The sequence below is a fragment of the Microtus ochrogaster genome, chromosome 6 (assembly GCF_000317375.1).
Source record: "Microtus ochrogaster isolate Prairie Vole_2 chromosome 6, MicOch1.0, whole genome shotgun sequence".
NCBI classification, from domain to species: Eukaryota; Metazoa; Chordata; class Mammalia; order Rodentia; family Cricetidae; genus Microtus; species Microtus ochrogaster.
Genome location: NC_022013.1, coordinates 78,673,412 through 78,697,832, shown reverse-complemented (window position 1 = coordinate 78,697,832; position 24,421 = coordinate 78,673,412). Strand labels below are relative to the sequence as shown.

The following is a 24,421-nucleotide window of genomic DNA, read 5'->3' as shown; positions in this document are numbered from 1 at the left end:
GCCAGCTGAGACCTAGTTGAAGTGTTGATGGCTCTCACTTCAAATCTGTGGCAGTGTCTTACAAATAAGTGTGTGTCTGGGTCCAAGTGTCTTGCAGAAAATCCCACACAAAGGGCTTGTCCTTGCCATCACCATATGGTTTGGATGTGTAGCCTCGGTAATGGATAGGCTTATGGGACTTTTTCTTACCTGTGGATAAATGGTATCATTAAACTTTTATATTTTTTGAATAGGGATTATTATATCCATAAAGGTATGCCCTACTTCACAGAATCTTGTAGAATAATTACAACATGGCGGTTAATATAATTTGTTATCTCCTGCTGTGCAAAGCCAATCTGTCTTCCCCGATAATCCTTTTCTCTAGAGTGAGTGGCTGAAAGAGAATCCTCTTTCAAGTCTAATGGGTCCCAAGCAGGAAGTCTGTGCTCACACAGTTAAAAGAGCAGCAGAAACACAGGGAAAAGGCAAAGATGGGCCACCGGCTTTCAACTGACAGTGATGGGATTTCCAGAAGGGCGTCGTTTCTGTCTCGTGTGAGGGTCACTGACCAGCTGGAAGGGAACTCCTTTTACAAGAAAGTCTCCCTGACCGTGTGCCTGGATCTCAGCCCTGCAGTCTTGGCTGAGCTGCCTTGTTGGTCTTGAAACCCGTCAAGGGTCTTGCTCTCCAACTGCCTGGCACAGTGAGGGCTGGGGGAGCGCTGGTCTCAGGGCTGCCGGGACCACAGAGGCCCTCCCAGAGGGCTGTGCTTGCTACTGTTGCCACTCTAAGCTGTCAGTGCCCGTAACCAGCGTCACCTGCCCCAGCCCCGGTGGTGTCTGGCCTATAGTAAGTGCTCGATAAATGTTTGTTGAAAATGGGAGGAATTAAGTTCCTTGTTCCGAGGAATGGATTTATATTCAGAGGAACAAGGTTTGTGGAGTGAGGAGTTTAAAATGCTGTTTTCTCAGTGTTTCTATGGAATTCAGTCAAACCAGAGTTTTTCTGATAATAAGTGCAGTTGAAAATTTCGAGACTAATTATGATACATACACGTGGAACATCTCATCTCTCAAATACTTGGGACCAAAAGCGTTTCAGACTTGAGAGGTTTTCGCTACCAGAGATGGCTCCGTGGGCAGTTGCTGCCAAGCCTGAAGACCTGAGTTCAGTCCCTGGAGCCCACCGGGTGGAAGGGGAAAATGGACCGCCAGAAATTGTCTTCTGACCGCCACACATTCTGTGGCGTGCACGCTCCTCAGTGAATAAATAAAAAAAAGGCAAATTTTAAAAGTATTTAAGAGGGCTTTTTGGGGGACGGGGAAATTTTAGAATGGCTGAATAGATTTTGTTGATTTGAGTGTCCCTAAATGATAAACTCTAAAAACGTTTGAATGTGCTGAAAAGACGCTTTGGTCCCAGATTTTAGATTTGGGGTTAGGAATGATCTGATGGCAATTTCTATTTCTTGAACTCAGAACCTGTATCATTTTTGGTAGCATTCACTGGGAGAAGGCTTAGGTTTTGTGGCAGGGATGTCAACCTCTGGCAGCCCCAGTGAGGAGCCCTGAGCTTCGAGTAAGAGCTCAGGCCTCTTTCTGTTCTGAGCTGAAGGCATTCTTGAAGAGCAGCCACTGTGACAGTTGTCAGTCAGGTGGCTTCTGCCCAGAGGCTGGCTGAGCAGTGGCAGTGTGGGCTGTGCCGTTTAAGTGTAAGTACCGACAGGAAGCTACCATGGCAGCATGGACTGTCAGCAGCCAGGAATGCTTTTGTCTGTGTCTGTTGTCTGTCTGTCTTGCCGTCCATGTCATCTGTCTTTCATATGTTCCCTGGAGAGAGCCTCCTATCAGAAGGGCCAGCTTCCATTCACCCTTCTGCACCCAACCAGGGTGCCATCTCCTCTGGGAAGCAGTCCTGCTGGCCTTCCTGTGTCCCAGCTCCATCTGGAGTAATGTGCACAGCTTTTTCCCAGCACCGGGGCCGCGCTGGACTTACCGCTCATTTGCATCCATCACCTTGGTTTGGTTTATTTATTTATATTTCTTCCCCTAGGCTGGGACCTGTGGATTTGCATGCTCACTTATTTGGTTTCTTTCTGCAGCGTCTACTATAATGCCTGGTGCTCTAAATGTCAAACACAAAGCTTCCTTTCTATTATCCTGATCCATAGACCCAACCTCATGAACTTCTGCCCTTTCTAGGGCTTTGACTCAGTTGGTGCCTGTGTCTCCATCTTTGCCAACCCCCTCCTCTCTTTTACCACAACACCTCTGCTATCTTTTGTGGATTGCTTTATTCCTGGGGTTGGGCCAGGAAGTCGGAAATAGTTGTGGGTTTCTGGGTGGTGAGGAGTAACTCCAGGGAGCAGAAGGCACCCCCATGGTTCGAGGGCTGGTGAGGAAAGGCTGGGACAGCTGCTTAGGAAGCAGCTGCCTACACACCTGCAGCGGGAGCCTGTGAATTGCGTCTGCTGTCTGCACATGTTTTCAGCTCAGTCCCCGGCTGCATCCCGAAGGGTAATGCGTTCAGTTCTTGGCAGAGCTTAATCTGAAGTCAGCTGAGAGGGTCTCTGGGAGGGGCCAACTTACAGACTTCACCCCTGGGGTGCAGGCCAGAAAATAGAAAGGTGAGGGGCTCTCCACCACTTGGTGTGCCAGTGTGTTCCCGCCTTCTTCTGATCCCTTCTTGGTGAGCTACCACATGTGACATTGTAAAAATTGACTAACTGGGGCTATAGACACGGCTCAGACTCCTGGGGCTATAGATACAGCTCAGACAGACAACCGGGGCTATAGACACAGCTCAGAAGTTAAAAGCGTTTGCTGCTTGTGCTGACGATCAGAGTTCAGTGCTCAGCACCCGAGAAGCTCCCAACTGCCAGTAACTCCAGTTTCACACATACGTGCTCTCTCTCTCTCTTTCTCTCTCTCTCTCCACACACACACACACACACACACACACACACACACACACACACACTAAAATAATTTTAAAGTTGTTTAGTTAATTATGGTTGTGGGTTTTTGAGACAGAGTCACGGTGTAGCGTGGCTGGAATTTATAATCCTCCAGTTTCAGCCTCCTAAGTGCAGAGATTACAGTCATGTGATGCCGTACCTGGCTATGTTATTGTTTAAATGAAGCTCTGCTCACGCCATCAGTTGGCTCTTTAATTTCATCAGGGTGAGGGAACCCTAATCCACAGTTCTATTCCAATAGCTAGCGTGTTCTATAGTTATATTTTACCTCTCCCCCAAAGACATTATTTCCCCTTAGGAATAAAAGAAAAATCTGTTTCAGTCTGGAAATTATAAACACATCACTTAGAAGTATATTAATACTTAATGTTTTAATTTATAATACATGAGCCATTAAAGAAACCCTCTAGAGGCTTAGTGGTCAAGAGAACTTGCTGTTCTTGCAGAGGACCTGAGTTTAGTTCCCAACAACCACGTCAGACAGTTTACAACTCTAGTTCCAGGGGGATCTGATGCCCCTTTCTGCCTCTCTGGGCACTGTAATCACATGTGTGCATACACACTCGCGTGCACACACACACACACATACACATGCGTGCGTGCACACACACATACACATGCGTGCGTGCACACACACATACACATGCGTGCGTGCACACACACACATACACAATACACAAATTAAAAAATAAAGTAAATGTTAAAAATGCTCTGAACTCACATTGGATCACTTATAATTAGAGGCGGATTAATTTCCTCTGTGTGTTAAGTGTCTCCGGGGCTTGTACTGAGTGCCCCGAGCTGGATGCTGTTAGCCCGTCTCTCAGTTTCCTCGGCTGTGGAGCGGGTCTGCCAGACCTTTCTTCACCATCGGTTGGAGGCATGTGGCAGTGTCCTGGAAACAACAAGCTCTACTGAAATATTAATTGTAGTGTTAATGGGTGTGGAGTTGAGATCTGTATTTAGAATTTATTCTTTCATCATGTTAAGCATATCAAGTTTTAATGACGGGGGTAAATCAGCCTCAGAGCGTCTTCATCCCCACTGTCTCTGCGCTCAAGAGGTCATTCTGTGAAAAAGAGTGCACCGACTGGGCCTGCCCACCTTGCCTGTGCTCCTCAGAAGGCCAAGGAGGCTCAGTTATCTCCCTAGATGCGATGGGTAAGCTATAAGTCCCCTGTCAAAGCAAGCAGGCACATACATGAAAACAAAGGCCCACCATGTGACTTGTGTGTGTTGGGGGTGCGTGTCCATGTCTGTCATAATGCACGTGGAGGTCAGAGGTCACTATTAGGTGCCCCCAATCACCTTATTTTTACTTAATTGATGTTATGTGTGTAGGAATTTTAGCTGCATCTATGCACCACATGCATGCAATTCCCACAGAGGCCAGAAGAGGGCATCAGATCTCCTAGAGCTGGGGTGATGGACAGTTGTGAGCCACCATGGAGGTGCTGGGATTTGAACACAGGTCCTCTAGAAGAACAGCCAGTGCTCTAAACTGCTGAGTCATCTCTGCAACACCTTAGTTTTTGAAACAAAACTCTTTTCATTGTTACTTGAATTCACTGATTCGGCAAGGCTGACTAACCAGAAAGCACCATAAATTAACAGTCTCTGCCTCCCTAGTGATGGGATTAGAGGTGTATGCTGCCCTGTGTGACTTCTGTTTCCCCTCCCTCCCTCCTTCCCTCTCTCCCTCCCTCCCTCTCTCACTCCCCCTCCCTCCCTCCTTCTTACTTTCTTTCTCCCACTCATGAGTGTTCTGTCTTCATATGTATCTTGTATACAATGAATGTTCCTGGTACCTGTGGAGACCAGAGGAAGGCATTGGATCCCCTAGAACTGGAGTTACACAAAGTTGCTTCCTGCCATGTGGGTGCTGGGACTCAAACCTGGATCTTCTGGAAGGGCAGCCAGTGTTCTTAACTGCTGATCCATCTCTCCAGCCCCCATGCCTGGCTTTTTAAGTGTGGGTTCTAGGGGATTAAATTCAGGTTTTCATGCCAAGATGGTATGACCAGATCCAGTTAGCATATGATGTCATCTGAATCCTGCCTTTACAGTCTCCCTCATCAGAGGTTGAGACAGAGAAGCACAGCTTTCTGCTCTCTGAAACAGGGTCCAGAAAGCATCAGGAGTGTAGGCAAACAGGTTCGGGTCTCAGTGATGGGTTCAGTGTTGATCACAAGCTCCTCGCCCTAAGCAGCCATACTCCTCACTGGGGTGGGAGACCTGTGTTCATTGCCTGGAGGCATAGAATTCACTCCAGCCTTCCTCAGGCAGATGACAGTTCAGGAGGCCAGTCTGATTGACTTCGACTTCAGGCATCCTTCATTGTGGACAGCATGGACCTCCCAACATCTTCACAGTAGACCGAAGGAAGAGCAGGGCACTAGCTTAGTCCCAGTGGTTCAGAGTCAAGAAACATGACAATTAGAAGCTGAGGCAGGGAATCCCAACAATTGGGGTTCCACACCTTTAATCCAGCACCAGGAAGATGATGTGGGATTCCCTTCTGTATGAGGTGAATATCATTGGTTAATAAAGGATCTGCTTTAGGCCTATAGCAGAGCTATATGGGAACAGAGCTAGGCAGGAAAAACTAAATGGAATGCTGGGAGAAAGGAGATGGAGACAGAGAGAAGCCACATAGCCCCCTCCGGAGACAGATGCTGGGAACTTTTTCCAGTAAGCCACAACCATGTGGTGATACACAGATTAGTGGAGATGGGTTAAATTAAGATGTAAGAGTTAGCCAATAAGAAGCTAGAGCTAAAGGGCTAAGCAGTGTTTTAAATGATACAGTTTCTGTGTGATTATTTCAGGGCTGAGCAGCTGGGACTAACTAGTGGCCCTATTTCAGTGGGGAGGTGGAGACGGGAGAGGTATGGCTGGGCAGTGTGAGGGATATAAGGTGGGAGGAGACAGGAGCCATTGCAGTCAGAGGATGCAGTCAGAGGATGCAGTCTGGTGACAGGATCGCCCTGCTGGTCTGAGGATTCGGTAGAGGTAAAAGGTCTCTCTAGTGACTTGACTGCACCGCTTCTCTGATCTCTCAGCTTTTACTGTCTAATATTTGACTCCGAGTTCTTATTATGAAGACAAATTAGAATTTGTGCTACATCTGGTGTCCAACTTTTGAGGTACAAATTCATGAAAAAAGCCACTTGCCTGTGACTTTGCAACCACCGGCAAAGGCTGGAGCTACCCGCAGCCGGAGTTACTTCCCTGCTGGTTAGATTTTTCTTTCTTCTCCCCCTGGTGGGCTTTCCCTGGGCTCTCTTCTCAGGCTGCTACCAAACTAGGTATCTGCCCTGAAATCTGGTCAGGCTTTTACTGTTCTGTGTAGCAGCTATAAGCCTCACATCTGCATCATCATTGGCGGCAGATTTGGTGAGAAGATTGGGAATTCTTTTTTTTTTTTTTTTTGTTTTTTCGAGACAGGGTTTCTCTGTGGCTTTGGAGCCTGTCCTGGAACTATCTCTTGTAGACCAGGCTGGTCTCGAACTCACAGAGATCCGCCTGCCTCTGCCTCCTGAGTGCTGGGATTAAAGGCGTGCGCCACCATCGCCCGGCTAAGATTGGGAATTCTTAAAGGGAGAAATTAGTTATGAGAGAATTTTTTCTTATGTTAAAAAAATTGGAAACACAATAATGATAGAGGAAGTTAGTAGGTCTCTGTATGATTACATAATACATGACTTAAATATGGAACAATTAAATGAAGGGATAATCAGCTTAGCCCAGATTGATATACTGTTAATTATCATTTTGATAATCCTGTTGTCCTTTGATAATTCTTGGTTTGTTGCTTAAAAAGTTGTTTGGTATGAATGCCAAAATAGCCTTAGAGAAATTTAATAAAAGAGATCATAGAGATATTGAAATTCAAGCATAGGAATTTCATGTAGAACCCATTTCAGAGTTGTATTATAAGGCTAGAGAGGAATAACCTAAGGTTTTCAAACAGCCTCAATATCTTCAGTACCCTTACAGGAATTGCCCAATGATTGACACCCCCAGGACTCTGTAAGGGCTAAATGGACTCCTGGGACAGTGTTAGATTTAAGGAGACCAAGGAAGTCTCCCATGGCATGCATTCACCTTTTGTGAAGTAAATATAAAAAAAGCGGAGGCAAGGCAGTCCCGTAGATTAGTAGCAGAGTGGTGTGTGGAAGGCTTTGTTCGGGGCTCACAGAGGGTTGTGGTACAGGAGGGTGCCCTTCTTCTGCAGACTGTGGGACAGGGTGCTTGCAGGTGGAGAGTGGAAGGAACCACAGCAGGGTCGGGCTCAGAAGACAGCGCTAACCCACTCTTCCCCCCCTTTCACTGTGTGGCTCTGGACTGTCAAACACATCCCATTTAGTGTTGGGTAATGAACATTGCAGGTAGCTAGTGTCATCAATGGACCATCCTACAGCAGTGTGGAGGGCATCCATCATTTGGGCTTTATTCTAGAGAGAGCTCAGGTTTGCAGGCAACTGTGCATTAGAACCACGCGGCTTAAGAAAACTTTCTGGGCTGGGTCCCAGAGCTGCTGAATGGTACACTGGAGATGTGGCCCCAGCCTCTCTTGCTGTTGCTGCTGCTGCTGCTGTACCACACTTCAGGTACCCAAGGGTAGCTACATCTTTGCAGTGCTTGGAATGTAAATTGTCAAGTCTACCATTGCTGTAAACATGTTTTAATCATAGGCTTGTTTTGTCTCTTTTTAAACAGGTATTTTGATGTTGGACTACACAATTTCTTGATCAGGTAAGCCAGTACCTTTTGTTTTAGCTCTGACTGAATAGTGTATTTATTATGGATGGATGCAAATGGGAAAAACCTTAGCAAACGAATTAGTAGTTGAATTATTTGCCAGGAGAACATTGCTAACACTATGTGTTTGTTCATTACCATCTCACATAAATAATCACTCAGAGCTGTTTCTATCAGAAGTGAGAGTTAACTGTCTTTGTTTGCTTTCTGTTGCTGTGATGAAACACTGGCCAAAAGCAACTTGGGAAGGAAAGGGTTTATATAAGCTTGCAGTCCCACCGTTGAAGGAAGCTAAGGCAGGAACCAAAGCAGAGACCATGGAGGAGCACAGCTTACTGGCTTGCTTCTTCATTTTGCTTTCTTATACAGTCCAGGCTGATCTGCATGGGACGGTCCTGTCCATTATGGGCTCAGTACTCCCGTGGCAATCTGCAGTCAGGAAAGTGTCCTATAGACATCCCCAAGGCTGATTTGATTGGATCAGTCTTCTCAAGGGTATCAAGTTGTCAGCCAGAATTAGCCATTACATTTACCAAGGTCTTACTTCCATCTACTAGGCCACTGGAAAGATAAATAGAGAAAATGAGCTTTATTGGCTTGTTTTAGATGTTCATTTGACCAATTATCTCCCATTGAATTTAATATTTTAAAACCAAACCTATCATTTGTTTTATAGATATGACCTAGTGCGTACTTGAGATTCTAGACAGCAATTTATAACTTAAGTTTATTGGTGATTTTTACCAGAGCTGTATTATGGAGCACATTAATTTCACATAGCTATGAAATTAAACAAATTAAGTGGAAATAAATATATCAGAAATATTGGCTGTGCTTATAAAAGGTACATGATTGTGAAAATGAGCTCTGTGCGGTTACAGAGAGGGCTCAGTGGCTTAGGACACTTGTCGCCCTTGCAGAATTCTGGGCTTGGTTCCCAGCACCCACCTGGGGGCTGACAAGCATCTGTAGCTCCAGTTCCAAGGGATCTAATGCCTTCCTCTGGTTTCTGTGGGTCCAGGCACACACATGGTATACATACATATAGGCATGTAGGCAACATATACATATAAAACAATGAATTTTTTAAAAATCAATTTTTCTGTGTTTTCTAACTTCTTCATAGTAATCATCGTTCTTCTAATAATGTTAAAAATAGCTGAAATGCCTCTCGAAAGTGTGTGAGAGAATAACAGTTGCTGTGGATGGAAGGCTATGAGAACACCAGCCATCAGTAGGAGAGTTATTGCTCTGTAAATAAGGGGCTCAGCACTCATGTTAATTGATTCTGAAAGTATGTTAAACTCTAGTCATTGTGGCTTTTGTGTACGTCGTGTGGTGGTTTAGCTCGCCACAAGGCATGACCCCTCCCCTACTGCTAAGCAGCTGATGGAAAAAAGTTTCACTTGTAGTGAACCTCCATGCTGGGCTCATAGAACAGTGTCCAGCAGGGGTCAAGCCTTCTTTGTCCTCTTTCCCAAGGTCTCCTCAGAGCCTGCATATGGAAATCTCTAAGTCTGTCCTACATTCAGAAATGTGGAATGTCTTGATTTTCTCCAAAATAGTAAACACTGTGTGAACCCGAGACACAACACAGGTCATAACAGTGTAGCAGGAAGGATAATGAATCAGAGAGACACAGAAGATGTGGGCAGGAGAATTCCAAATCTAAGTGGGTCATAAGAAGCTGTCTGGGAAGACATCCAGGTACATGGAACCCAGGGTCTTGCTAGGTAACACTCACCGCTGCCCTATGTCTCCAGCATGGTGTGGAGTTCGGACTTCATGTTTTGTTACTTTGTACTCTCACGGAACTGTTGCTACAAGGCCTTGTGGTAGACACAAGCTGATACTTATTTTCTCTAGTGACTTTCTTCAGGGCAGGGGTCAAGTCCTAATCATTTATCAATATTTACTTTGAGAAACTTGTTTGTGGTGGGGTGAAAGAATGAAGAGTGAGGGGGAGGGGTTCTGTTAGACCGGGAGAGTCTGCTTCTGTGGACAGTGAGTCCCACTGGTCTCCTACAAGGATGTGTCTGGATGCTATCATTTGGGAAAAAAGAAAGAAAGAAAAGAAAAAAAAAAACGACATTTGGCTGGAAGATAGTTTGAGTTTATCCTTGTCTGATTGGGGCTTGACTGAGGGATGGTCTGCTCTTGGGGGCTCACTCTCATATCCTAATCCAGACTCCAGGCATGTGGGGTGTGGAGGAGAGAGAGGCGTGGCTGTGCTCTAGCTGGTGCTGGGTCCCTGACTGGAGCCTTTTTGAAAGTCTGTAGCTAGTTACTCTGATCAGTGTGTGGAACAAGTGGGGCTTGGGAAGGGAGTTTTCTCTCTGTTCTGTGACTCCTAGGGGTTTACCTTCCCCTATTCCAAGGCAGCCACAGCAACTAACACGTGTTGCTATGGTTGGGGAATGAGTGGCATCTCCCCTTCCTGTCAGCACCCTGGTTACTGTGAGCAGGTGTTTTTATCCCCCACTACATGATGGCAGCCCCAAGTAAATGACCTAAAGACCCCAGAGGGCCTCTTCCCGGCTCCCCTTCCCGGCTCCCCTTCCCGGCTCCCCTTCCCAGTCGGGGAGTAGGGGAGATGATATAACTGGTTGCTTGGAGCAGACTGGGCCTCTTCTCCGGGGAGTAGGGGAGATGATATAACTGGTTGCTTGGAGCAGACTGGGCCTCTTCTCAGGATCCCAGGACGGGCTGCGGCTGGCTTCCAAGCTTTCTTTCTCCTTGTTTGGGAGGTTAAGCATAAGAAACCACAGGTGTTTAAGGTTGGACGCACTGGTAAGAACTGTTTCAGTGGCCCACGATGTTAAACCAGGCTGCAGAGGGTGCAGAGGAACAGCAGTGGCACCTCTCAAGTTTTGCACTGAGAGGAAAGAGAACAGTTGGTGCAGAGGGCTGACTGAATGGCTTTTACTATTTTTTTTAAATGAGAAAATGCTGTTTAGCCAGAGGAGGATCCAAAGCTCTCTTTAGACATAGAGAAAGCTGCAGTGGCATCTTGCAGTGATCAGTGATCCTGCAGTGAAAACTGCAATGTCAACTTGTAGCAGTCAGTGACCCTGCAGTGAAAGCTACAGCATCCTCTCATGGAGGTCGTGGCCCTGCATTGAAAGCTGCAGTGTCCTCTTGCAGTGGTCATTGATCTCACAGTGAAAGCTACAGTGTCCTCTTGCAGTGGTCAGTGACCTTCAGTGAAAGCTACAGTGTCCTCTTGCAGTGGGCAGTGGCCCTGCAGTACACTAGAGAGGGGTGGGATTTTTCTGTAGATCCAGCCTCAAAGGAAATCTCATGGGCCTAGAAGAGAGACAGATTATACTTGAGGATTCTTTTCAAGGGGAAATATAGCCCTCCTTGTAAAGAGGGTGTATAAAAGTATTGGAGCCACCACTGTTTGTTTTTGTTCATAGAGCCATTTCCTGACTCCAGCAAGCTCCTGAGGTGTTCTCTGGGTTGTCAGGTTCTCTCAGATGCTCAGTGCAGCCCATCCAATTAGTCAGCTGTGGCTTTGACGTGGATGGTGGTAATGTTTTCTTCTCTGGAGTGGTGTAAGTTTCCCCAGAGCGATCTTAGCTGAAGGAACAGCTTCCTTGTCAATGCAAGTATAGCACAGGGCTCAGACAGGAAGGGGTAGTTGCTCAGAAAATGTGAGTATTTTTGTCTGGGTGTTTTATGACAACTGCGGGCAAACAGTGGGCTCTGTCCTTCTTCGTCTTACAAAAATCAAAGGGAAGACTTTCAGGAGGCAGGACCAGCCATCACCAGAGAACCCCAGAAGACACTGACTGGACTTTTTCATGAGCCACGGCAAAAGAAGATGAGAAAATGACCAGCTTGGCAAAAAATATTATAGAATAGAATGCCTTTGTCTCTTTGAAGACACTAGACTGGCATGTTTAAATTTAGTTTAGTCTGGCTTTGGCAAGAAAGTAAGAAAGATTTATATTTAAAACAATTTTTAGCCTTGCAGTTTTGTCTTATATAGAATTAGAGATAGACCCCCCCCCCCTTTCCTGCTTCCCATTTTCTTTTAAGGATCTTGTCATGTTGCCTGGGCTGCCTGTGAGTCCCTGGATGAAAGCAATCCTCCTAATTTGAGTGGGGCTCGAGTAGCTGGGTCTACAGATGTGTGTCTGTGCTGGATTATGGCCCTGCCCCTTCAAGGCAAGTGATACACAGTCGCTGTCAACTAGATGGGATTTGGAGTCACCCAGGAGACATCTCTGGGCATCTAGGGGGGTCTTTCTGAGGAGGGTCCATCCACACTGAATGTGGGTGAGATCACTCCTGTGTAGGGTTAGTCCAGCCCATTAGGGGGCATGTTCGCCTCGGGCTAATGTTTACATATATATCTGGCGAGCGTGAGCTTCACCGCTCTCTTTTTTATATCTCCTGCTCATTGCTGGATCCCTGGTGTTGTAAGCTATCCCTTCATTAAAATTTGCTGTTTCAGCCGGGCGGTGGTGGTGCACGCCTTTAATCCCAGCACTCGGGAGGCAGAGGCAGGCGGATCTCTGTGAGTTCGAGACCAGCCTGGTCTACAAGAGCTAGTTCCAGGACAGGAACCAAAGCTACAGAGAAACCATGTCTCGAAAACCAAAAAAAAAAAAAAAAAAAAAAAATTTTGCTGTTTCATATTAAGCTAGCCTGGTTATTACGCCGCCTACACTCCTGGGCTTGGGTTCTGGGCTAAATATAAGGGAAAAGGTGGAAGCAAGTGAGCTCCAGTACCCGTTTGTTCCTGCTGCCAAACTGCGTGCAGTGTGCCCAGCTGCCTCACATGCCTGCTACCAAAACGTCCCTGCTGGGATGGACGGTACATTCAAACCATGAGCCGAAATAAGTCTTTCTTTATTTATTGTCTTTTGTCATGGCTATGAAAATTAACAATCACAGAGATATGATGCTGAGGAGCAGGGCCATTGCTGCGGTCAGCCTGGTCACGTGGTCCTTAGATCTTTGGAATTGGATTGTGGCAGGGCTGTAGAAGCATTTGGAGTTATGGGCTAGAGAAGACCTAGAATTTGGTATGCAGAGGTTACTGGGTCATTCCAATGGAGTTTGGGTCATTCCAATGGAGTTTGGAAGGGCATACTACCAGGAGAAATGCAGACCGATGGCCATTAAAGTTCTGTTCTGACAAAGTCTGGCAGAGTTCTGTCTATATCCTGAGAAACTGAGTGAAACTTAATTTCAAGAGTAGTAAACTAAATTGTTTAGTGTAGGAAATGTCAAGACGTGATGCTCAGACTGTGGGAGAATCTTTGCTCAGTGATAATATGGACGCCTGTGATGACATTCAAAGCAGAAAGACTTGAGGAATGGGCAGTAGTGAGTGGATTTCAGGTTGCTGTCTAGGGAGGTGCAGACACAGCGTCTATAGCTGCTAGAAACCTCACATTTTCAGCGAGACCATAGGAAGGTGTCTTAAAGGCAAGCCGCCGCCTGGTGCCCAGTGTGTAAACCTGTGAAAGGCAGATCCTGCGTTGCGGCTTGAATGTGAAGTGTCCTCTATCAGCCCATATGATTGAACACTTGGTCCCCATTGGTGGTGTTGTTTAGGAAGACTAGGCAGCCTTTAGGAGGTGAAGTAGGTCACCAGGGTAGGGCCTTGAGACTATTGCCTGATCTGTTCATTCTTGGCTTCCCGGATGTGGATGCCATGTGACCAGAGGATTTCCTATTTCTGCCACCATGCCTTTCCTGCCTGCTGCCGTGCCTTCTTTGACATGGTGGACTGTGTCCCTCTGGAACTCTGAGCCCAAATAAATACTTTCTCCGTTAAGTTTCTTTTTGGGGTATTTTAATCACAGAAATGGGGAAAAAGATTGCTTGAATTGAGAGTTCCTCTGAAAGGGAGCCCCTGCTCCAAAACAACTGCCTTTAGAAAATGTTTTCCCGGGTTCAGCCACCACGGTGCACCAGGCTAAGCATCTGTTCCAGGAACTGGCAGCAGACCCTGGCAGTGCTGTCTCCATGGTACTGACTCGGAAGACTTGAAAAATTTAGGACCGAGAAGGCACAGAGACTTTTTACCAAGGGTCTAAAAAGTAAGTGCTGAAGCCTGGCAGTATCCTATAGGGTTCAAGCCTCTGTGTGGTATTCCTGAGAGGCCAAAGTGAGAAACTGTGGAGGTGAAGCCCAAGGCGTGATGAAGACACCAAGTTGTTGGAAATGCCAAGATGATGGGGCATCTCCCGAGGAAGCTACAGGCACAGAGGAGAGAGGTGGCTCAAGAGGTTTGGTGTTACAGCACCAAAATCAAAGGGCCAGGTCTAGCCAGTGCTGTTTGAACTCAAATGATGCTGTCAAATCTGAGGTGCTGCAAAGGGGTTACAGTGCTGACTATTTGCTGTTGGGTTTTGTCCTCACTCTGATCTGGTTTTCCTTGCCAACTTTCCATTTCTCCCTTTGGGAATGGGAATGCACTCTGTGGCACTATATACTGGACTTATGTAATTTGTTTTTTTTATTATATAAGGGCTCACAGTTAAGATTCTGCCTTGAGTTGCAAAAGAGACTTCGACCCTTTGGATTTTGAAAATGTTGGAAGTGCTAAGGCTTGGGGGTTTATTAAAGATGAAATAAGTTTGCTTCATTATTGGCAGCCACAACCTTGGAGGACCAGGAGTGGAATGTGACAGTTGAAGGTGACTTGGGGTATTCAGCTGACAAGGGATGGACTTGAGAGTTGTCATTGGAAATGTGATTGGGTGTAATCATCTTGGAGGCTTGCCTCTGGGTAGAGAGATAGATTTAACCCTGAAGTGGGTGGCACTGTCTTGTGTGGGATCTGGTCTGAATAAGAAGAGCATGAGGTAAACACCCACATTTACTTCTTACTGGTTCTAACAGCTAATGCCATGTGGCCAGCAGCCTCCATATCCCCAACACCATGCCATCCTGCTGTAATGGGTCCAACTTCCAAGTGTGAGATTAAATAAACCCTTCCTGACTTCTGTGGCCATTTGTCAGGTGCATTGTCAGAGTAACTGATTAACAGCATTCCACCCCCCTTCTTTGACCTTTTCATGGGGACACAGAGTATCGCCATCCCCTAAAGAAGACCTGGTCACCGTCCTAGTCAGCAATTTCAATTTCACCTTTTTTTTTCTGATTTTTTATTGTTTACATGCTTATAAATATAAAAATCATTAAAAGCCATCTTTTTTTATTTTTAAATATCATGTTTATTTAACTTCTTAGTCCATTTCAAGTTGTGTTTTGAGTAGGCATCTTTTCTTTCCCTCAATAGTGAATAGTTTTTAACCAAAATTTCCACATTTTCCTGGAACATCATGCTTGGCACATCCAAGTCATTGCTTGACATCTTGTTAGGACTCCCAAAAGTACAAAGTGAAAATCTGCCTTGGGCTGGACTTAGGGGCATGGGAAAAGCTGTGATCCTCCAGAATGGCTGTGAAGCTTTTGAGAAGGCTTGTGAAGCTGATATGGCCCTTAGAGAACGATTCCTGCGGAGGCTAGTTTGGGCTTGTCAACTTACCATGACCCCCAATCACCTGAGAAGAGGCCGCCATTGAACTGACTAGGTTAGGGTGGCTCGTGAGTGTGGGGCAGGGGTGGGGATGGGATCCAGGTCAGGTCAGGGTCAGGGGGGAGGGGTTGGGGTTAGAGGTTAGGGTTTAAGGTCCAGGAAGGGCCTGGATGGGGTCAGGTCAAGGGTTTGTTGATGGGATGGGTGGGGGAAGGGTGGGGATGGGATCCAGGTTGGGTCAGGGTTGGAGGTGGGGTTTGGGGTTGGAGGTCGGGGTTGAAGGCTGGAGACAGGGTCTGGAATGGGGTCAAGTCAAGGGTTGGGGACTGTGGCTGGGATTTTGGTAGGAGTTAGGGTCAAGAGGATGGGGATAGGGATGGGGGTATATTGGGTCAGGGTTGGGGTTGAAGGTCATGGACAGGGTAGGGAATGGGGTCAGGTCGAGGGTTGGGGGCTGTGGCTGGGATGGGGGTCAGGTTTAGGGTTGGGGGCTGTGGCTGGGATGTTGGTGTGGCCAAAATCCAGGCCAGATCAGGGTTTGGGGCTGGGGTGTGAGGCTAGGATGGGGTGGGGGTGGGGTCCAGGTCAGGGTTTGGGGTTGGGGTTGGAGATTGGGGACAGGGTTGGGAATCGAGTCAAGTGCGGATTAGGGTATGGGGCTGGGATGGGGGTGAGGGGCAGGGGTGAGGACTGAGACAGGGTGGGGGCTGGGCAGAAGAGGGGAGCTGGCTTAACTGTTAATTGATGTAGGAAGACCCAGTCCATTGAGGGCAGCCCCATTCTGCAGGTGATCAAACATGGCTGGCTTTATTCTCTCTGCTCTTGGCTGTGGGTGTGATGTGACTAAACTGCCTTGTGAGTTCCTGCCTTGACTTCCCCTCCATGAAGGACTCTGAGCTGGAATTGTAAGCCAAGAAAGCCCCTCCCTCTTCTGTGTTGTTTTGGTCAGGATGTTTATCACAACTAACAAAACTAGAGATGTTCATCTTCTATGTGGACATGTTGCGGGAGCTCCTTCTGCTCCTTCAGCCAATAGCCGCTGAGATACCAGTGCAAACTGGTGTGGGATTGTTTGTGACTTACGCCTTCAGCGGACAGATTCTGTTTATAGCATGGTGTTTAGTGCAGATTCAGTCCCATACAAGTGCAGACATTTATATAAAAACACACTTCACCTTTCCGGAATATGATTTGTTAAGATGGAGGAAGGTAGACCAGATGGCTGTTTACTTCTCATTTTCTTTCTCTCTCTCCCTCTCCCTCTCCCTCTCCCTATCCCTATCCCTCTCTCTCTCTCTCTCTCTCTCTCTCTCTCTCTCTCTCTCTCTCTCTCTCTCTCTCTCTCTGCCCCAGCCTTTCCACTGTGCATGGGTGACTTAAATTACTGAAGGGACAAGGGCTGTTTAACCAAGCAATGCAGCATCGCCTGCCTCTGGATTTCCATCGCTGACCCCGTGTGCCTTACTGATTTATGTTTTAGTTCTCAAGCTTAAGACTAGGACTCAAAAAACAAACTGGGGCTTGAACTTGGAGTCATGGTGATGTCTGAGGCTTGCTTTCTCACAAGAGTCTCAAAGTGATGCCATAAACATTGGTCTTGATACTTTGCCCAGGCTCAAGTGATTCTCCTGACCTACTGAGTAACTGTGTCCAGTAACAGTTCTGCCCCTTTTAAGGTAGAGAGTGTCAGTTACAACGGGAACTGCTGTAGTTTGTTGTGTTCATGGTGTTGATGAAGATGTCTGCTCACCATCATTGCAAGCTTGTTTGGGATTGTGTGATGTTCAGAGTGTCTGGAAGAGGCTCCCTTACATGTTTAAGAAGTCAGGTGGTCAAGTAAAGGACTCCCTGAGAAGAAGGGAAACAGCCACCAGTGAGCTGGGTTTTGGCCATATTCAGAGGTCCCTTGAGACTCCTTTGGGTTCTCAGCTGGAAACTTAGAGGGAGGTTAAGGGGAAAGGTGGGCATTCATCCCTGGGGTAAGATCTGGGGGTAATGAGAGGTGAAAGCCATGCATATATTTTTGTAAACACACATAGAGTTAAAAGCTATTACACACACACACACACACACACACACATTCTCTTCCTTCCTTCCTTCCTTCCTTCCTTCCTTCCTTCCTTTCTTCCTTTCTTTCTTTCTTTCTTTCTTTTTTGGTTTTGGAAATAGGGTTTCTCTGTGTAGCTTTGGAGTCTGTCCTGGAACTAGCTCTTGTAGACCAGGCTGGCCTTGAACTTACAGAGATCCACCTGCCTCTGCTGGGACTAAAGGTGTGTGCCACTACTGCCTGGCCTCATATGTATTTCACACATGGATGTGACAACTCAGAGGGAAAACACTCGCTTAGTTACTGAAGATTTAATTTCCCTTTTACTTTGCAAACGTAACACCTTCTTTTTTAAGTGTTAGTAAATGTTTTTAAATATGGTGTAGAACATGGTCTTATTAAAACATTTATATCTTTGCAGCCCTCTGGGTCAGTGCTGAGCACAGGCAAAGGGAACAAGCAGTATGGCTGTGTACAGGCCATGTACAAACACTACGCCATTTTATATAAGGGGCTAGAGCGTTGCCTGCTTGTGGCATTTGGTGGGGGCAGTCCTGCATCTCTGAGGGCACTGGGGACTGGCTGTTTGCAAATCCCTCAACACTGTACCCAGAAGATGTGGGACTTGCAAAGACTGGTTTTGTCTTGACCTGCAGAAGCAGAGTCTCTGGTGTAAGTGTGTCTGTCCTGTCCAACTCCAGCCCATCTCTAGATGTCCCTCCATGCAGCCTCTCTCCGGGCCCTGTGGGCACTGATTACAAAACTTTCTGACCACAGAGTCCCCCAGCACACCTTAGACCCTACGCTCTGCTCCTGCAGAGCTGGGGGGATCAGCAGTCTGTGCAAATGCCTGGGTGACTTTTGTGTTCAGGATGTGTGGAATCTGTACTTTTAAATATAGCTGTGTGTGCACACGCGTGTGCATGTGTGCGTGCATGTCACATGTCCTCCTAGACAGTGAGTGAGGTTTCATTTATCTGTGTATTCCCTAGCCCCCACAGTGCCCAATAGCTACAAGTCCCTCAAAATCATTTGAATCAATTTTAGTTTTGGAAACCATAAAAGTGTTAAGTAATCATTTGCTTTCTGTTTATTTGTATAACCATGTGAGGTGCTGAGACAAGACAGGCAGTGGCCCATCTTAGTTCCATTCCACACAGCAAACACTCAACAATAGAGTGATTCAGGGACTGTTCACTGATTCAAGCCACAGACAGAGAGTACATGCCATGTGGGTCAATATGGAGAAATGAATTAGACTCACAGAAGCAGACAGCGGACAGTGGTTGCCAGGGCTGGCCGAAGCCAGAGCTGCATGGTTCCAGCCAGCAGGTGGAATGCTCAGTACCACAAGATAAATGAGTCCTAGAGATCTGGCTTTGCAACCACAGGACCTTTTAGTCAACAGCCCTGTGCTTTAAGCTCGGGAGTCTGTTGAGAGGGTAGATCTCACGTGAAGTTTTTTACACCAATAAAAACTTGAAAATAGGGAATCTATAATAGCAAGCAAGCAAGCACTGTAACTCCATGATGTGTTGGAGGGCACAGGCCTGAGCACTGGCTTTTTCAGGATGGCAGTGAGGCCTCTCTGGGGCAGTGGGTAGCTCTAGGTTGTGAGATGGGCAAGGAGGACATAAAACCAGTAGGTGGTCTGAACTCAACTGCTGCAGGCAAAGGGAAGGTCACCCCACACTGAAAAGAACCCTGGGGTTTCAGGATGGGAGAACATGGAGTTTGCACTGACCAGGGAGGATAAAGTGTGGTCAGAGTGATAAGGTTTAGGGAACCACTTTAAATGCCACATTGAGTCTGCTGGGGCTTGCCTGTGATCTCAACATTCTTAAAGCTGAGAGGCTGAGGCAGGGGGATCATAAGTTTAAGGTTGGCCTGGTCTATGTGGGGGAGATTCTGTCTCAAAACAATTAGGAACACAAGATTGCCAGAGGAGCTATGGAGATGGAGGGTGTTCAAGTAGGGAGGGGCCTGATTGGCATCTATTTTTCGGAAGTCAGCCTGACATACTTTGTGAAAAGGTCTGTGTTCTTCCTGGGAGCTGGAGCTGGGGTGACTAGTTGGTGCCCGCCCCTTAAAGGGGCAACAGCAGCCCTGAAGCTACTCAGGTTAGGCAGGAGTAACCCAGAACTACTGTTTGTCTCACTGCTGTGTGTACTTGTGTTGGAGTAACTTGACATAACGATACTTAGGAGAGGCAGTTCACAGACAGTGGACCACGGTAGCACGCTCTAGGGCATGGTCAGCTACCCTAGTACTGGGGCTTGGGGGCACACACACACACACACACACACACACACACACACACACACACGGAGACTTTCTTCTCATAGCAAGTAACCCTGTCTCCAGACCTTTCAGCAAGCCTGGGTTCCAGTTCCTTCTGACCCGTCTCTTCTTCTTGGCCTCTGTTGATGGCTCAGGTAGTAATCTGGCTTCTCATCTTGGATGTCAGCCATGCTGGGGTGTCTAGAGACCTAGATACATGGGCCTGGCTTCCTCCCCGAGCTGCCAGAAACCCATTTCCTTCTGGCTTGCCCTCAATCTTTGCCTGGTGTCTTGTGCCTTCTCTCATTTTTTTTCAGGAGCGGAGTCCCTTCCCAACTTCCATCACAGTTAGTGCCAGAGACTATAGGCATACCATCCCAGGAGCTGCTTCCAAATTACCACACAGAGGCTTAATTTAATTGAGATGATTGGCCAATAGCTCAGGCTTATTACTAACTAAACCAGCTCTTGCATTTCAGGTTAACCCATATTTTCTGCTTACACCCTGTCACGTGGTGGTACCTTTATTAGCACACACATTCATCTTCTGCTCTCTTTGCCTCTGACTGGCGACTCCTGACTCTGCCCTTCCTTATGCCATCATTCTTAGTTAGGCTTTCCCACCTAACTTTATTCTGTTCAGTTATTGGCCAGTCAGCTTGTTTAGTAAGCCAATCACAGTGACGTATATTCACACAGGGTGCAGAAGGATTATTCCACAGCAAGGGACTGCCTTTATGGTTCTAGGCTCAGGCACTCTAAATGTCCTGAAATGGTTTTCATCCCTTTGTTGGATGGAAGGCTCTTGGTCGTGAACCCCATGTCAGTAATTTGGGTTCCTAGATGATTCTGTGACCCGATGCTCACTCCTCCTCTGCCACTGTTGCTTTTGAGGAAAGCATTGCTGGAGTTTTGCTTTGGTTCTCTCTTTAGGCCTGTACTGTATTTGGATTTGTTACTTAGAAAATATAGAATAAAAGTAGCACAAACCAAAAGAAACATTTTACATTCTGGGAGTCGACATCCTCTGTTGAGCCCATATCCAATTCTACAAGTAGCCATTGCTGAAGATAAAGTGTATCTGTTAATAAGTTAAAAATAGCTCCTGCTATGTTAATGGAAGTACCTGCAATACTGAGGTGCTTTTTGTGTGAAAGCGTGAGTGGATTCTCTTAACAAGTAGGGCTGTCAGTGGGGCCCAGAGCCAGTGCAGATGGCTTGTTTGTTGGTTGATGCCACCTTTGTCACCTTCTCTTAATTGCCTTACTGTGTCTGAGGCTCTCTCTGTCTTCAGAGGATCGCAATGTAAGGCAGAATCCAGACACGTTCTGCCTTTCTGCACGCCACAGATCTTCGCTCAGTCGTGTGTGGGTGGAAGTGGGACCCAGTGTGCAGCCCGAGTGGCAAGGGTGACACCCACTTTATCAAGAGATAGAGGTGCTGGGCTGGAGCCCCACATTCAGCCCCTGTGATGGGGACCCACTGGCTCTACCTGGAAGGGCACCGTTGAGCTGTGGCAAGGTAATTTGTGAACAGCTTCTGACTGCATAGCCTCCTAGCTGTCCGTGGGTACTCTTGGAGGTTGTGCACGCTTCTGGGGCTCCCTTAATGAGCTCCTTTTGAGGTTTAACCGGAGTACATTCTATTATTTATAGCGAAGAAAGCACAATAGTTCCTTACCTGATGGGCAGGGGAGACGATGTATCAGCAGGGGGAGCGCACGATCTTCGGCGGGCTTCACCCATCAGCTGCATCGATTCCACACACCAGAATTAAACCAAATTGCAGCTATTTTTTGCATCAGCACAAAAAACTTCCTGTGAGATGGAAAGGGCATGAGGTCAGGCACAGAAGCCCAGGGCTCGGGGCTGCCTGACATCTCTTTGCTGCTGTGGTTTCTGTGCAAGTCACTTCTACTCAGGCCTGAATTTTCTTATTTGTGAAATGAGAGACTTCTGTCAGATAAACCGTAAGGTCCCTTCTGATTGGCCCCTGGTGAGTGGTGTTGGCACATCTAATATTAGCATCTGTCCAGATCTGTGCCAGCCAGTATGCTGGCTCTTAATTCCACGTGGCTATTTAAATTCAAGTTCATTACAATTCAGTGAAGTTACCATGATATTGTGATGGAATATGGAATAGATATTTGGTTTCTTCCCCTGGTTTCTAGCACAGAGCCCTTAAAACCTTTGTAGATGTGGGCACCAGGAGGACCTTTGTTCTGAGGTTTTGTCTTTGAGCTCAGCCTCTACGTGGATCTGCTAAGACCTCTGAGAGCCAGGAGTAGGACTCAGCGTCTGAATCCCTTAGAAGCTTCTCTCATTCTAATGAGGGGAAACTTAATAGACCCACAGACAGCCTGGGGATGGGGACTGGTTGCCAGGGGAACCAGCCATTAGTGTAGAGGGCTGGGCCTTTCGGCCTCATCTCCTCACCTCCACCCCCAAGCCTTGTAGGAAGAAAAGGGAGGATTTTGTTGTTCCTGGCAGCTGTGACACTTGCATGAAAGCTCAAAGGAAAAGGGTTCAGGGGGTTCCAGGCTGAGACGATAAGACTGGGCACTGTGAGGGGGTACCTGAAAGGTGGAGTACCCAGAAAAGGCTTAGCAGTTCCCAGCCCCTCCTGCTGTCATTTCTCTATGAGCCCTTCCTGCTGGCCTTACAGTGAACCAGTAAAGGTGTGTAGGGACTTCTCTGCTTCTGCGAATCATCTTGGAAAATCAGCCGGACATCTGCGGGTATCTTGGGAATTGCCAGTTTTTAGCTGGTCACTCAGAATCACTGGTAAAACAGGCAGCGGTCTGTCTATGGCATCTGGGGTGGGGACTGCCCTGTGAGGCCAAGCCCCGAGCCTGTGGGTACTCACTGTCTCTGGGTGTCTAGTTTCAGAACTGAATTAGAGGCTGGGTCCTGGAGATTAGTCAAGTGCCTGGTGTTGGGGTGGACGGCTTCCACATCTGGTCTCAGGTGGATGCTGGGCTGACAGTTCCTCTCTTAGCAGGACAAGCTCAGAAGCTCAGGTGTGAAGCTGCATTTTAAGTGCTCTATAGCCCCGGCAGCTACTGTCTGTCCTGTCAGACAGTGGATAAGACGCCTGTGTCGTCACTGATAGTGCTCTCAGGCTCAGGTGACAAAGCAGGCTTCTACTTCCCCCAGAGACACCGAGGCTCTGCTCCTTGTCCAGATGCCATTAAAATTCTGAGCAACCACAAGTCACCGGCTTGTCCCGCAAAGACACTCCCATCTTCCCCAGAAATCTCATTCTTCTCCTGCTCAACAAAGCTGCACCTTGGAATTATTTAAGAAAATCCTTTCCATTTTATATAGTTAACTCTTCTTGTTGCCCTGGCAAAATGCTTGACAAAGGCCACCTAAGAAAGGCCTATTTTATCTCATAGTCTGAGGATGAGGAGTCCATCCTGGCAGGGTAAGTCATGGCTGCAGGAGCTAGAGACGGCTGTCACATGTCACCTTGTATCCACAGTCGGGAAGCAGACAGACAAATGCTGGCTCAGCTCCTTCCTCCTTTTATTCAGTCCAAGCCCCCAGTCTAGGGCATGGTGTAGCCCATAGCCAGGCGGTTTCCCCCTCGGCTAACCCAACCCAGGAATTTCCTCACAGACCTACCCCAACGGTTGCCTCCTGGGTGATTCTAGATCATATCACAGTGACCACCGCCACAAACTCCTGCCCCATTTTATCTGTAGTTGTGCCATTTCTACCATTAAATGTTATTCACATTCACCCTGTCTTCTTCATTCTGTCGGGGGCCCCTAACCAGGGCCCCTTCAACCTCTCACTTGCCCTCAGGTGTGAGTCTTACCTGCAGTTCCTTCCTTAATTCCAGGGCTTCCTTCCATCTTAGGTCAAATGCATTGAAAAGCACACACAAAGCTGGTTATGAGTGCCTTGCCTTCACATCATGTATGCACCTGCCATTTGCAGATGCTGCTAACAGCTCTCCCAGCCATCCCAGGACACACCCTCTGTTCTCTGACACACATCTTCACACCTTGTTCCCGCTTTGTCAGGTGACTGTAAAGGTCCAGCTGTCCATATCACAGGACACTGGCCAAGGGATGGGGCTGGGGCAGGCCTTTGGGGAGTCCACAAGGACTTTGGGGGGTGACATGTATAGGGAAAGCATATTCAAAGCCCCATGGTGGGAAGAACAAAGGTACATTCAATTCAAAAGAGTCCGAAGACCCATGACGGTGTCCCAGGACCTAGGAATGAAGAGACACAGAGCTTTGATGTGACAAGCATGGGGGATAGGAGCCCAAGTGCTCATGGAAGCTTTGCTCAGAACTGGGTCTACTGGAGCCATCTGGCAGAATGATTATCTCACAGTCCAGCTGCTGCTTATCCTCACCCAGATGTTCTGTGAGCTTGTGCTCCCCCGACACCCCGTTTTGCTCTTTGTTGGCCAGAGTCCATCCTGTTGCCTTTAGCTAAGGCTCCTAGATAATATGTGGCTGTCATATATACATGAGGTAGTGCAGTGAGCCACTCTGCTCTTCCAGCCGCTCCGTGCTGAAGGGGGCTGCTTGTCTCTGTTGAATTACAAGACAGACAAACTTGGAAAAGCTCCAGCTCTGGAAAATTGCATGCAAACTATGATAGTCTTTATAATAGAGATGGGCAAATCACTCTTCATGCAGCTTTGTCCAGAGCAGGAGGAAAAATAGTAACAATTCTCATGATAGTGTGAGCACAATTGAAAAGTTATAGCAAGATCCTAGGGAGTATTTAAGTAAGTGCCAGCATTTGCTTGAATGGTGCAGGTCATTTGACAAAAGGGAGCCCTCCTCTCTCTCTCTCTCTCTCTCTCTCTCTCTCTCTCTCTCTCTCTCTCTCTCTCTCTCTCT

At 47.3% G+C, this 24,421-nt stretch overlaps 1 protein-coding gene across 1 annotated transcript in view; it reads left to right on the top strand.

The window, feature by feature from the left end:
* Positions 1 to 24,421, top strand: part of Hhat (hedgehog acyltransferase) — a 245,988-nt gene that overhangs the window by 100,265 nt on the left and 121,302 nt on the right. Inside the window, exon 9 of the mRNA XM_005348897.3 lies at positions 7,682 to 7,717. Coding sequence (XP_005348954.1) covers positions 7,682 to 7,717 — 36 coding nt within the window. The remainder of the gene's footprint in view (positions 1 to 7,681; positions 7,718 to 24,421) is intronic.